Source organism: Brugia malayi (genome assembly GCF_000002995.4).
Source record: "Brugia malayi strain FR3 genome assembly, contig: Bm_v4_Chr1_scaffold_001, whole genome shotgun sequence".
Taxonomy (NCBI): Eukaryota; Metazoa; Nematoda; class Chromadorea; order Rhabditida; family Onchocercidae; genus Brugia; species Brugia malayi.
In genome coordinates this window covers 12324871-12339696 of record NW_025062475.1, presented here as the reverse complement: position 1 = coordinate 12339696, position 14826 = coordinate 12324871, and the positions used below count along the sequence as shown (strand labels likewise).

General features: G+C 27.5%; 2 protein-coding genes across 3 annotated transcripts; one reads left to right on the top strand and one right to left on the bottom strand.

Moving 5' to 3' along the window:
• Window positions 1–1558: 1558 nt before the first annotated feature.
• Bm10634 (Uncharacterized protein) lies at window positions 1559–4467 on the bottom strand (the record flags this gene model as incomplete). 2 transcript variants are annotated; one of them, XM_043077612.1, is made up of 9 exons in its annotated part: window positions 1559–1784; window positions 1912–2009; window positions 2343–2512; window positions 2663–2838; window positions 2951–3004; window positions 3121–3269; window positions 3590–3783; window positions 3973–4163; window positions 4319–4467. In XM_043077612.1, the coding sequence occupies 9 exons, from the start codon at window positions 4465–4467 to the stop codon at window positions 1559–1561; spliced, it is 1407 nt and encodes a 468-aa protein (XP_042933546.1). The 2 variants fall into 2 exon arrangements, with proteins under 2 accessions (XP_042933546.1, XP_042933545.1); XM_043077611.1 differs by having other exon boundaries at window positions 4337–4467.
• A 3916-nt stretch (window positions 4468–8383) lies between these two features.
• Bm10635 (helix-loop-helix DNA-binding domain containing protein) lies at window positions 8384–14509 on the top strand (the record flags this gene model as incomplete). The annotated part of the gene is made up of 11 exons (XM_043077610.1): window positions 8384–8448; window positions 9020–9168; window positions 9581–9774; window positions 10967–11251; window positions 11781–11944; window positions 12352–12452; window positions 12595–12816; window positions 13060–13182; window positions 13480–13623; window positions 13869–14113; window positions 14345–14509. 11 exons carry the CDS (start codon window positions 8384–8386, stop codon window positions 14507–14509), a joined length of 1857 nt encoding a protein of 618 aa, XP_042933544.1.
• Between the last annotated feature and the right edge of the window lie 317 nt (window positions 14510–14826).

Here is a 14826-nt window from a genome sequence, read left to right as displayed (position 1 = left end):
TAGATAATGATATGCATGAAATATTGGTCATATTTCAAAATCTAATAGTTCTCATTATAGTTCAATTTGTTTATTATATTTTTCTAAACGAGATTAAAATTAAAAACTGATGAATTTGTGTAACACGTTAAACAAATTTATTTTATGTCTTATTTTACATATTTAGTATTTCAACTTTGGTGCCAAGAGCTGAGATATCATTCGCAATATTAGTAAGCACTACATTGATGAAAGGGAGGATCCTGAATGAAGTGCAAGAAATGAATTGAAGTTGTAACAGATCAAAAACAATAAAAACAGTAAATTAATGACAAAATGAGAACTGAAATTACAGGTTGGAACATATGCAAATATCAACGATAAATCGCAGGAATATCTGCAAAAGATTCTACCGCAACTACAAAAGGAAGAGGAAAAAAAAAATTTAACAAAGATGATAGAAAACAGTCAAGGAATAGTGAAATTAATAAATGACGGATGCACTGAAAATCTTTATAGTAAAATAGAATTGCTTAAAATATGTGAAATAATCAAAGTAATTCTCATTAAATCCATAACATATAGACCATTCAAACTTGTCCCATCGCGAAGCAAGATATGGGATGTTCGAGAAAAATTGATGCATGCCTAGATTATCTACAAAAAGTGCCATTGCTGAAAACCAAAGAATCGGAAAAAACTACATGAAGAAAGAATGGAACAAACAACGACAAACAGGACGGTATCAATCAAAGACGAACTGACTTAAAGGTAAAAAGATTTTTTTACACTTTTGTTTAAAGAAATCAAAGTAAGCGCAATGAAAATTTAAACAAAAAAGCTGCCACTATTTAATAGAGGTTCACAGTTATCATTCAACTGAGCTTGTCGAATCGACTAAAATTTTGAGCAAGGTGAGAAATTAAGTTAAGATTACTTCATTGATACTGCAATGATAATAAGACATCGAAAAATACTATTCGATGAGAGCAGATATTGCTATAGAAATCGGAAAAGGAGAAGTCATCAAGTTAGCTTTATAAGCACATCACGAATTAAACTAAAAGCGATAGAAATCAACAACCAGAAAGTGATTTCTGTGATGAAAAGAACGAATTATATGATAAAATGATACCGGAAGCAATCTAATATACTCATTAGCGTCAAAATTACATGTTTGGAAGAAGCACAAGCAATGCAAGAAATTTAATCATCAGCAATGTTGAAAACACCTGTCGGTCAAATTATTGATAAATACAATACAGTGACAAATAAAAATCACTGTGCAACCATTGTGATATAGAAGGATCAGTAGAACATGTAATTTCCTTCACACAATACTACCCTTTTTCAACTTTTTCTCTCTAGAAAAGAAATGAATAATGTAATGAATTCCCTCTTTTTTTTTCTTGGAAACTGGTAATAACAATCTAATCAATCAAATTAATGAATATCAAATTAATGCCAAGTTCTTAGACACAAGAGTACTTCCATCGAAAAATTGACGCCAAGGCAAAATAGTTGACAGTGCTCTCCTTTCAAAACAATTTGTACAAGTTATTAATAAAAAAAATATTAGTCAGCGAACATAGAGCGTGCTGCTATCACTTTCCTCCAAAACTTGCCCATCCTCGATATAGTATTCATCATTTGCGCCAGAAATACGTTTCATTTCGTTGATCAGTGATCTCATTTGATGTACACTCCTCAACATTTCCTGGTATAATTCCATATTTTCTTCATAAAGACGTCTACAAAAGCATCGTTGTTCCCCAAGTTTCGAAACTGATGTAGGATTGATAAGACTGAAATAAAGATATTAAGTTATTATGAGGTATTGTGTCATAACCGCATGATAGCAGTCCTTTATAAAACTTTTAAAAGAATTTCAACTGTACTGGGAATGACTGGTAAATATTTGTTAATACTAACATTTCTTCATCCATAGCTGGTGTATCCCAATTCTGTTCGTTCGAGCCACCAGTGAGAAAGCTTTCATCCGGCTCATGAAAAATATTGTATTCAGATTCCTGAAAACAATTTTTGAATCTTATGGATGAAATAAGTTCCATGTGCGAAGTTCATACTGGGCCAGAAATTTGATAGCAATATCTGCACATCAAAAACTTTCACGCCTTAAACAATTTAATATCTTCAAATTATTATTATGAAAAATAACCTATATTATATAACTCCTATATTAATAAAACCCATCTTTCCTATTGTGAAGTTTTCTAATCTTTGCTTTACCTATAGTTCTAAAGTTATAGTTACAAATTGGTTATCCTAAAATGAGGCCCTTAACCTAAGTTTTGATAGTACATAAGCATGTACTATATATATAAGTAAAACACAATACTGACAATTACTGCTTTTAGAGGAATAATCCTACGATTTGCTACGACACAGAAATTCTTCAAGTCATCGCCCAGTTCTCTCAGTGACTCCAGTGTTGATGGTGAACATTCTGCATGATGTGTTGGATATTCAACCACCAAATCATTTTCTGCTTTCAATACAGTTCTGATAGATTCTGAAAGCTATGGAATTATGAAAGATCAACACAAGCTAAACCAATTTTTTCAAGCGATGATTTTTCATGAACATTGACAGAGAGAGGAGTTTACTGGATAAAATTTAGAAACAAAATTTCATAAATCAACCAGAAAAGTTCAGCATATACCGTCATTTTCTTTTTGGTATAAATCATCACATCTGGAACAGTAATAATGTGTCACTCCCTGATCAGCTAATTTACCATCCGCATCATAAATTCGTACTGATATTCCATCAGGTTCCGGTACAATCAGTGAGGAATAAGCAATACTTTTTGACGATGAAGTACCAAAAGAATGAATACTGAAATTGGGAAAAAAAATTAGGTAAAAAAAGGAATCAGGAAGTTTCGAATTTTGCATAAACAATAGAAAAGTAACAAAATATATGTTGCAAAACTGAAATGATTATTTACCTTCTATGATCTGTCGTTTCTGCGATATTGTTGACACATGCCTCACTTATAAACCTAAAGCAAACAACCACACGAGTAAGCTATACTTTGTTCCAAATTCATAATTGAAAAACCAATATTCCGGATGTTTAAAGAAGCGGACTCACTTGAACCATTTCCTCAAAGCCTACCTCAATAAACAGTCAATTCCTGACAGTTCACTTTCATTTATGTCACGACTCAGAGGATCGAGTTTAAGACTTAATCGTTTTGGTCTTCTGCGCAAGTTGTAATTTGATTGGATGTCGATAGTCGAGCTGCCCTCAAGTGCATGTTCCATCTAAATTTAAATAATAACAAATAAATTATAAACAAACCTTAAACTGGACTTTTTTTCAGAAAAAAATAAAGTGTAAGACATGTGAAAAGAAATATAGGACGTATTCTAGAAATCCATACTTCGATGGAATGCATCAAGGGTAAAATATTGCTGCATGCACTCGTAACTTTGCACACAATAAGATCAGAATAGACTAAAGATGGAATTTTTGAACATGAAAATTTTTCTTTCTCAAACAACTTCTCTTCGTCAAACATTAATCCTATCTCTAGCTGAAAGTCAGTATTGGAACAACAAGCAAACAGATTCAAATGACTAACGACTTTTTGTGGAGACCTGTTTGACACATAATTGGCTCTAATCTTAGCTCTGCAAGCACGATCCATTTCTTGCAATTCTTGAATTTCCTTAGTTACTGCATGACAGCCGGGATGATGCTCAGGATGTGCATTTCCAACCAGTTTCCCGTGCAGTGTTTTCACATACGGTTTGTAACGCCTTGATCGGACACCACCTTTAATTGATATTATGGAGACAAGACAAGTATCCATAATCAAATAAAATCATGAAAATGAGTAATAACAATTAATTAGTAAAAAAAAAAAAAAAATTTCTGCATTAAAAATACTTGGCTATTATTTCAAAATTTTCAACGTTTACTGCAATTTATTATAGTGAATATATTTATATTAAATCTAGCTACCAAAGGCTTTTTTTTCGAGTGACTCGCACTTTGCACACCGATAATATATCGTAGATCTTTGCGGTTCACAATTCAAAGAACGATAAATTCGAAATTTCCTTGGATCATCTTTTTCTGCGATTGCGATCGACAGTACATTTAACTTTGTTGGATGTATCGGCAAATCTGACGGCTCGGAAGAATTGGGCAAGCTATAAATGAACAATATTATTAAATGCTCAAGACTGGAATAACATTACTAAATATTGAAAGATCAAAGAACGAAAGAGCAATCATATCAATAGCTAATTTTAATTATAAATGACTTTATTAACTTTTATAAAATAAAAAAAAAAGAAAAAACTACCAGCAAGAGTAATCAAACCTTTCCAGCGACCTATCTTCAGATATTATTTCCATGGGAAGCCTTTCTTGTCCTAGAACACTGATATCGATATTATTTCCACCATCGAGTGCTACATCTTTTCCAGATGATAACCAGTCCCTTTCAGTCATATGTCGCGTTTTTTCTTTCGTTAGCTATAATTGATTTATGACTGAAATCGATGTCTTTTATAGCTATAATAAGTGCCAACAAACTAATAGAAAATGAGCATTGAAAAACAAAAACCGTAAATAAAATTAAATTACAATATACCACTTCGGGGGCATAAATCGAGTATGATTAGATAAGAATAATAAGGAAGAATATGGAGGAGGGGGGGGGGGGAGGGAGGAGGAGAAAAGTTTATATCCTATCTTTTATTACTTACTTTTCTACTTGTAATAAAACTTCTACCTAATAACAATTACGCTCTAAAAGTTAACGATCCTTTTTGAAAAATAAGCATTAGTCGATATTTATGACGTTTACAAACGATCGTCCATTATAAATAATAGCGAGAAATAAACACTCCCTAACATACTGGCTGGTACTCCATCACTTTTACGTAATTGAAGCGTTTCTTACCTTCACGTCATGCAACGTCATGACGTGAAATCGACGGAAGTAAGCAGTGTAACTACGTCAAATAACTCTCCGTATCATTAATGTAACATAGAATATCTCTACCAGCTGTCTGACAACCTCTTACTACTTCTCAATCTCTCTTGGCCAATACTATCTCTTACGTTCTCTCAATCACTACCACCTCTCCCAATTGCAACATTACACATTCTGCCCTCTCACCAAAATGTTATTAACCTCTTGTCTCTCTTATATTGTCATATTATCACTGTTACTTTCAGTCTTTGACCAAAATAATCAAAATACCGTATTCCAACTATCGTTGTAAGAGATAATCTATTTTGAAATTTATAGATCAATTTATCATTTGGTGGATAAATTCGTCCTCGATGATAGGAAATCCCGGGAAAGATATCGGAGTAAGGAATAGCTAACTATTTATTTGACGTAAACTACTGTGAACTGTTAAATGATGGGAAAATTTTCGGTCAACAATCTGAATTGCATTGTTTCTTTTCTTCTCTCGAATGACAATCGTATTTTCTACTTTTTTTTTTTCCTATGCAAATTATAACTGCCCTAAACTTTATACTTTTGCAGAGCTTTTCGAGTTTTTAAAATTGATTTATTTTATATCGAAAAGTTTTTGATTAGTTTAGATAGCACTATCGACCAAGCATCAAAATAATTTGGAAAGTTAAACATTAAGGAATTCAGATAGGAATTGAATAAACTTATAGATTAAAATGGGATATCTAGGATTGCACATATGCTTAGCGCCGAATTAATCAGAATATGAAATTTACTATGCAAAAAACAATTTGATAATTAGGTGAATTTGTTTGAAAATCTTCGCTTCCAATTTTTAATTAAATTGAATAAAATGAATTATTCATTTTGTCATATTTGTTAATTATTACTATTTTGTTTTGACTTCTTTCTTCATATACATTTTTTCTTTCGTCCCTTATCGATCAATTATCAATTTCTACGATATCTTTCTACTCTTAATTAGGTTAAATTAGTTCTCATTTTAAATTTGAGTAAGATACAAATTAAATGAAATAGGTCAAGAAATTTTCAATGTTTCATTAAGATAATTCCATGTGAATAAATAAAGATATATTATCGTTTATTTTTAATTTAAATAGACATCTCATTCTACGATTTCAATTTTCTCTTATTAGTTATAGCTAAATATTTGGAGAAATTTCACTGCTTTCATTAATGTATATTAAACTAGGTTATATCAATTTGATCAAAGATTAAATTTACATCACACATTTCCAATTTTGCTGTAACTTAGCAAATTTTTATAATTTAGCAAAAAAAAATTAACAGATGAACTGACTCAATAATATGCACATAAATAACAATTGCCCGTTCGATAGTTACCCGAATTTGATATATTTGCTATTTATAGAATAACTTTACATAATTGTTATCTTCTGATCCAATTTCTGCTTTCGTTTCTTTTTTTTTTTTTTTTTTTTTTTGCTCAATTTTAAAATAATTTCCTAACTTAGTTTTCGAACTAATATAATCAGTATTTATCGTTAAATGAATAAATATATTCTACAGAAATGTCTCATATGACGTCGTCGTCATCCATGTACGCCATGAATTATCTTATTCATATGACAATTTGCACAATTTTATTGTACACCTGAAAAAGTACATGTGATCTAATAATTGGAACTAAAATTAAATTTTCAATTCCATATTTTAATTCACTGAAATCAATCCTATATTTTCATTATTAATTCATAGCAACATGGTTTGTGCAACAACTAATCGATTATACATTTTTTTCAAACATTTCCTGATACTTACATATGATTTATTCTAAAACTGTTTGTGAGAATGACATTTTATGACATTTTCAGTCGTTCTTATAGAGAAATTTGATCTATGTGAGACATAATTCTTTGATACTAATTTAAGTTTATTATTTTCATTATATTTTAATTTTGAATAATCTTAAAACAATATAATTCTAAGAAAGAAAAATTCTTTCAGCTAAATTTATCACCGAATTATAATACTTCACAAATTCTCATTTGAGCGTAAAAGATGAATTTTCCTCAGCAATTTTTAATTTTTTTTCTGCACTTTTTAATTTTTCATTATTATTGTTAAATTTTACAGTGAAGTGATAAATTCCTTTAAAAATTTTGAATTATTTGAAATAATTCTATAACTGCATTTGCCATCTTACTAAGACGCTCATAAATCATTAATAGTATTAATTACTAATTACCATGGATGACATTCCTTTGTGCATAATTAATTATCTTAAAACATTTTCCTTCCTATATACCTATTTGTTTATTTTACTTTATCGCATAACATATTTAGCAATTTGTAAAAATTTTATTTCAATTTAAATTTTATTTATTCTTTTAAATTAAACTACTATTTCACTCTATTCTATTCTACTTCATTCCATTATTATTTCAACCATTTTTTTTTTTTTTTTTGCATTTTTTCAAACAAAAAAAAAAAAAAAAAAAAAAAAAACGGAAAAACTGAAAAAGAGTATATGGAACAGATGGAAGTATTAACTTTGACCTTGAAAATCTTCCAAACAATTACTGCTGATGCTGTCGCTTCACTGCTTACTTTCTACCTTTTTTCATCCCAATTACCTCCAATACCACCTATGTGTATGTGTGTGTGTGTGTGTGTGTGTGTACGAGGAAAATAATTTTCTCAAATATTTTTTAGAAAAAAAAAAATTAAAGATTTCATTTTCGATTTCATTTTGAAAATAAATTTTTTAATTTTTTAAAAAAGAAAATTTTTTCCCAGAAAAAAAAAAAAAAAAAATAAATAAATAAATGAAAATAATGTAACATAAAGAGGATGAAGAAAGAAAGTTGGAGAAAGGGAAGAAGGGAAGGAAATGACAGAATGCGGTATATGTCAAAGTGCGCCGGTTAATCATCAATCGTAACTTGTTGACCTTGAGAATTTTCTTTTTTTTTTTTTTAATTTTTTTGTAAAGAAGCTACCCAACGAAAGCTATTTGATCATGATGACAGTCTATTGATTCTATCATCCAAATATCTTTCATCTTTAAAGCAGTAAAGCTTTTCAGACATAATTTTATTTTTAAGATCAATCTTTGAACCAAATTTCATTTTTATTGTTCTTTTTCTAGTAGCATATTCATGTGAATTTATTTAGCATTTTATCATTTCTTTTTTAAAATTTGAAATTTCATTATAAATATGAATGACACATTGAATTTTTACTATGATACTTTGCTTGTTTTTACTTTGATACCTTATCTTATATTCCAGTAACCATAGCAATACTTTTATTGTGACTAAATCTGTTTAATTTTTTTTGAATGAACCTTTTTAATTTTTCATTTTCAAATGATTTTACTAATCTTTGTTTCATTTCTTTTCTAAATTGATTTTAGATCGTAAAGTGATAAGAAATTATTTCCGATGACGAATGGCACAGAGTAATTCCAGTTTTAGTGATAATACTCCAACATTTTCCGAAAAAGGCTTGAAAAGGTGCATAATTTTTATTTTTACTTGTATCAGTTATCGAAACTTATAGTTTGTATTTGATTTTCAAGCCGAAAATTTAGTTTCTAAAATTTTGTATAATATAAATTTATTTATTAATTTACTTCATTTCTTTTGCAATTTTTCATCAAAAAACTATTCAAAGTAAAACTGAGGTTTTAGAATAATATGAGAAGAACGAAAAATTAATTATACTCGTCTAATTTTTCCAATTAAGCAATTAATCAATGCTAATAAAGCTATGAAATTTTATATCCTTGCAAAAAGTGTCAAAAAAAAAAAAGAAAAATCAGCGTTCTTTTCTCTTTCATTAAAGTATTTATTTGAATTAGATAATATCCTAAGTTTTTGATAAGAGACTTTTAATGTAAGCTAATTAGATTTTTGAATAATTGCAGAAATATCATTATTAAACAGTCTATATGGTTCTAGTGTAATTAAAGATTTAAGAAAAATTAAGAAAAAAAAAAAAAGATCGGAATAAATTTTAGATAATTCTTTTATTTCAAACCTTTAAAAACAAATTGTCTGTCTTCTCAGAATTTGAAATTTGTAGAAAAACTCGAAATGAAAGTGAAAAACGACGAAGAGATACTTTCAATCAGTTAATTGGTGAATTAACACTATTAGTTGCAAAGGACGATCGTAAAATGGATAAAAGTAGCGTACTAAAATGCGCAATTAATTTTCTCAAACAACAACGTTGTTAGTTATTTCATTCTATCTTATTGTATCACTCATATTGTCATAGCATTTAATTGAAATAAAATATTACTACGTAAGATTACACGTTGAGAAATACGTTAAACACGTTAGAATGAATTAGTATCAATCGAAGAAGATAATCACTAGGTTAATTTAATCAGAAGATTAATGCATTTGAATAAGAAAATTTTAAAAGAAAAATATTCATAATTTAAGTTATCATCTGATGACATAGAATTGCATTAATTAAAAACGAAATGTTGAAAAATTGAAATTTAAAAAAATTTCACATCAGCAATTCTAATACAATTTATTCAATCTATTGCTTAAAGTTGTTAGCTAACAAAATGAATTTGAGTATAAATCTTAAAATATTAAAGTATGAAAAGCGAAACTGAAATAATTATTGCAGTTCAAGCTGAATCAACAAGTGATGAAGCATCAAGTACAGCATTGGATTCCAAATTACGCATTACAACCGGTTACAACATTCCGGATATTGTTCAACTTTATATGGATGCTCTGGCAGCTGGAACTTTTTGCATTCACTGTTCCGGACATATTGAACATGCATCTACAAGTTTTGCAACACTTTTCGATGATACAGTAAATTACTTTTAATTTTTTTTTAACATTCTTTCTCATATTTACTCAATCATTTATTTTTTAGGATTAAAATAAACAGAAAAGATTATAACACTGAGAAGTTAAAAGAAAACAAACAAACAAACAAACAAACTGAGCTGAAACTGATAATTGACAGGAAGAAAATTTTCTCGCAAAATTTTCAACAATGAAAATAATAAAATTGCCAAACTATTTTCTCCTATTTCCTTCAGTTTGGTTTTTACGTAAAATTAATACAACAAAATGTTATTCGCAATATTTATTTGTTTACACAAACTATTTATGATTATTTTCAAAAAGCTGTTTAGCTATTTATACTTACTAATTTTTTAAACATTTATTTACAAATTGCTTCTTTTTACTAGTTGGCCAATAGATTTTTATGCCTTAATTGATTAATCGATTTTTTTTTTTCTTTTGTTAATTACTTTTTTTTCCAACAGTGAATAGAAAAATTTTGTTTGCTATTACAATTTTTCACACTTTCTTAACTTTTCATCTTTTCATAATTTTTAATACTCACATTTGCTTCCTTGTTGTTATCCATTTCTTATCACTATAAATCACTGTGTTATCAAGATGGCAATCAATTAATTACAGGTATGTTTGGGTTACCTTTGGTCTGCTTGATATGCATGTGAAATTCATAGATATTTTCCCGCATTTTGATTGCAATTTTCTTAGAATTTTTTAAATTAAAAAATGGTAAATAGAGATTTTAAAACCAAGAATGAATGTTAGATTTTATTCTATCAGATTTAAGTCTTCAAAGATTACACAAACGATGGATTAACTAGTATATAGGCCATGGTAACTGTGTGCTAGTTACATAACACGTATAACACGTGTCACGTAGCTATACATTGACACGTATTGCAAAAACTTAATGTCTATTGATATGCAATATGTAAGCAAAATCATTAGATTAAAAAGAAAATTTTTTAGTACCGATCATTTAAATTTAATTATTCTTTATCTTATTCTTAGTTCATTTTTTTGACTTTAAAATTTATTTAATGAATTTCGTCGAAAAGTCTTTAACTTTATTTACGAATTTATTAGGAAAAAAAGTTTTTTTTTTTTTTTTTCTGAAAACTTTTAATAATTGGATTACTTTTTAATTATGTTAGTTTTCCGTCGAAAAAAAGAAAAAACGCAATGAATTTTTCAGATGTGCGAATTACAAGGAGCGAATTTCTTCGATTTACTAGATGACAAATCAGCAGAAAACTTTTGTGGAACCATATCCACCGAGGTGTTACATTCGGTACCAAATGGTACCACTATGCATAGTACTATCATTCAGGAAACTGTCACAACGAAGAAATTGCGTCGACAGTTATTAGTCATTGGTTACGTAAAAAAAACAACGCATAATAACGATGATTTATGCATATCGGATAAAGTTGAAGAAAGTGAAATCAATAAGAGCAAAAAAAAGATTGTTGCAATCACTGTAAAATTTCTTTTTCAAAGTTTTTTTTTTTTTTTTCTGAAAACTTTAAATAAAACTTTAAACAAATTCTTTTAATTTAGTCTTTTTTCTTTCAATTAATTAATACTTTTTATTTTATTTGAAATCAATGCATTTTATTCCGAATTAATATATATTAAATTTTATTGCTTAAATATGAAAATATTATGAATTAAATTGAAGTTATATTCATATTATGCAAAAACTACTTTTTAATAAATGGGAAAGTTTAATTTTTATGATTACGTTTACATTTTATTTGTGAAATTTTTCATCAATTTTTTAATTTTTCAGTTAGAAATAAAATAAGGAAACTAATATATTATATTTTTAAAGTTTTTTAAACTTTTTTTTTGGCTTATTTTTTATACAAAAAATTCATACACATAATTTTCAACATTTTCTTTGATAATTTACATCATCCAATCAAAATATATCTGATTTTAAAATTCATAAACTAGCAATTTTGATATTTTATTAATCATTTTTTCCTAAAAGATTTCAATATTAGGAAGAAGTGAATGAATCTCTCCGGTTTGTTGGTGTCATTATACCGTTATCAAATCGGCCAGAATCAGAAGTAACACTGGAAATGATCAATTCATGGGAACGAAGAAATGCCAATTTCACTATAATTTATAATACCGAATTTGTTTGTGTTGATGCTAAAGGATGGTAAAAGTTATCAGTAATTTAGTTTATAATTAACAGTCCATTAAAATTTAGCTGTAATTTTTTATCTCTAAAAACTTTCTGATAAGGCAGTATTATCATAGAGAGAAGTGAAACTTTTAACCGTAACATTTGAATGAATTTTAATTTATTTCAATGGCAATAATTATTACTTATTTGAATTAGGAAAGTTTGACTGAATTAAGAAATTGAGATATACTTCATTTAAAAAAAAAAAAAAAGAAAAACCATCGAAAAACAAACGAAATCTCTCTAACATTGAGAATAATATACTATTTCGTTTTCTTAAAATTAAAATTTAAAAAAGAAGATGATTTCTCTATAAAAATTATTACTCGAAAAAAGAAAATCTTGATATATGTAAATAAATTATCAGTGTTTATTTTCAGTCAATTATTAGGTTATAGTCGATTTGATTTACTTGGCACAAGTGGTTATGATTATATTCACACCAATGATTTATTACAAGTAGCTGAAAATCATACACAATGTAATTTCATTTTATTGTAAAAATTAAAATTTAAAAGAAAATATTTCTGGATGTGAAATAAGTGATTATTTATCAGTTACAATATTTATCAGTTTGATTATATATTCCTTGTTTGTTTGTTTACTTATTTTTTTTTTTTCAGTAATGGAACTTGGCACTTATCAGATAAGATCACATCGATTACGAACAAAATCACATCAATGGATTTGGGTTAATTGTATGGCAGTAATCGAAAATGAAATATCATTTAAACGAGTACGATGTAATTATCGTGTAATAAGTATGGAAAATGTGAAAAAATTCAAAGAAAATGTTACATCTACGAAGAGAAAATCCACCGAATTTTTGCTATCATTTTCAACAGGTAAGAAAAATAGCATAAATGATTAATTTGATTTTGTTTGAAAGTGAAACAAAATGATTGATCTATTGATCGATCAATTGATCATTCATTTTTTCTTACAGAATGATTGATCTATTGATCGATCAATTGATCATTCTTTTTTTCTTTAATCTTCAAATATAACAATTCATATCACTTTTCTAGTTATTTTCATACAAATTTCATATCTTTTCATAATTTCACATAAATTTTTTTTTTTTTTAGGAAAAAGTAATTCAAACAATTCACAAAATTCTCATTGCACTACAAATGCTAACATTTACCCATTATCAGTTTCTTCACTATCATCGTCGACTGGAAATGCTTCCAAATCATTTTGCACTACAGGTAAAATTACTCTTTCTTTTTGTAAAATCTTAAAATAATCACAAAAATTGTTTTGTTACGTTGTTGTATACATTTTGTTACAACTAATATGCATGCATCATTTTAAAATTATATTAAAAATAATTTTAGAAAAAATTAAAGAAATAATACATTTTATACAGCTTATCAATTTATTCTGATACCTTCGAAATAGCAAAATAATATTAAGTTTACTTAATAAATGAATATAATAACGATACGACGAATAATGGTTTTAAATTAAATTAAAAATAATTTTGAAAATTTACAATCAAATAGGTCATTCCTCATCGGAACAAGCTAACAATTCCTTATCAGCAACTGCTCCCGAGAAACATTCTAGTAGTAGTTGTACTGCTAAAATAGTTATCGCACCGTTACCGGTAAAAAAAATTCGAAAAGGAGAATCAAGTGAACTATCAGGTATGATAAATATAATTTCATTTGAAAATTTAAAGAAAATTAGGTCATACAATAATTTCAATAATTTCATTTGAAATATCGAAAACATAATTATGACCAATTAAATTTTCTTCACTAATATTCAATTAAAATATATTAATACAAAAGTTATAGTAAATTTTTGTTAATTCATTTATTAAAATGGCCAAGTTAAGCCAAGCCTTATACTAGATATATTAGAGGATCATGCCGTTCCTTCTACTCAGATAATAGTCCGTCAACTTCATTCAAATATTCGTCGTCGCTTTGTCAACCATCATCCACTGTGCTTTCCACATTATCAGCAGAGATGTTACAATCAAAACGACGTAATCAAATTCCTGTCGCTGTCATTGAACATTATCCTTTATCAGATTCAAAACTGAAAACCACTGAAGCAACATTAGCAGCATCAAATAGCAATGAATCACGCATAAACGTTTCAAATTTGACGTCATCCTCTACATCGATGGTACAATTTTCCAATCTTTCAAATGTTAATTTAAAAAAAAAAAAAAAAAAAATGAAAGTCTAATTGTTTCCTAAAAATTTTGGTCGTTATCACTACAATCAGTAACTTTAAAATATGATTTAAAAAAAAAAAGAAAAAATTTTTTTTTACCTTACTTTTAGAAAACAAAGAATGTAATATTTGTTAATTTTAAAATTTTGCATTAATTAATTTAAATAATTTGATTAGCAGGTGACACCGGCAGCTTTGTCAATATCACCAATGTATCAACAAGTTTGGGAAGAGTTGCAACGTCGAAGCGAAATATTACGTCAACAAGTGCTTCAGAAAGAAATGGAACTTCGTGAATTACATCTTAAAAGATTTCTTGCATCATTACATGGTGACAAATATTAAGAAATTCCCTAACAAATTTTAAAATATCATTCAAATTTTATAATTTGAATATTAATTCATTATAAAGTGATAAGTGAAGTCATTTAAGTTAAGATAAACTTTTAAGTTATTATATTAAAAAGAAAAAAAAAAAAGATTTAACTGCTTGGTTAAACTATCGGATTGTTTTATTCCTATTTCGAGAGATTATATTTTAATAAATAAAGTATTACCATAAGTGAAATATCATTGAATTCTTCAGAAGTAATAAATCGATGCAAAATTCGAGAAAGTATTTGTATATGTAAACCAATTGAAATGTAAAAAAGAAAAAAGAA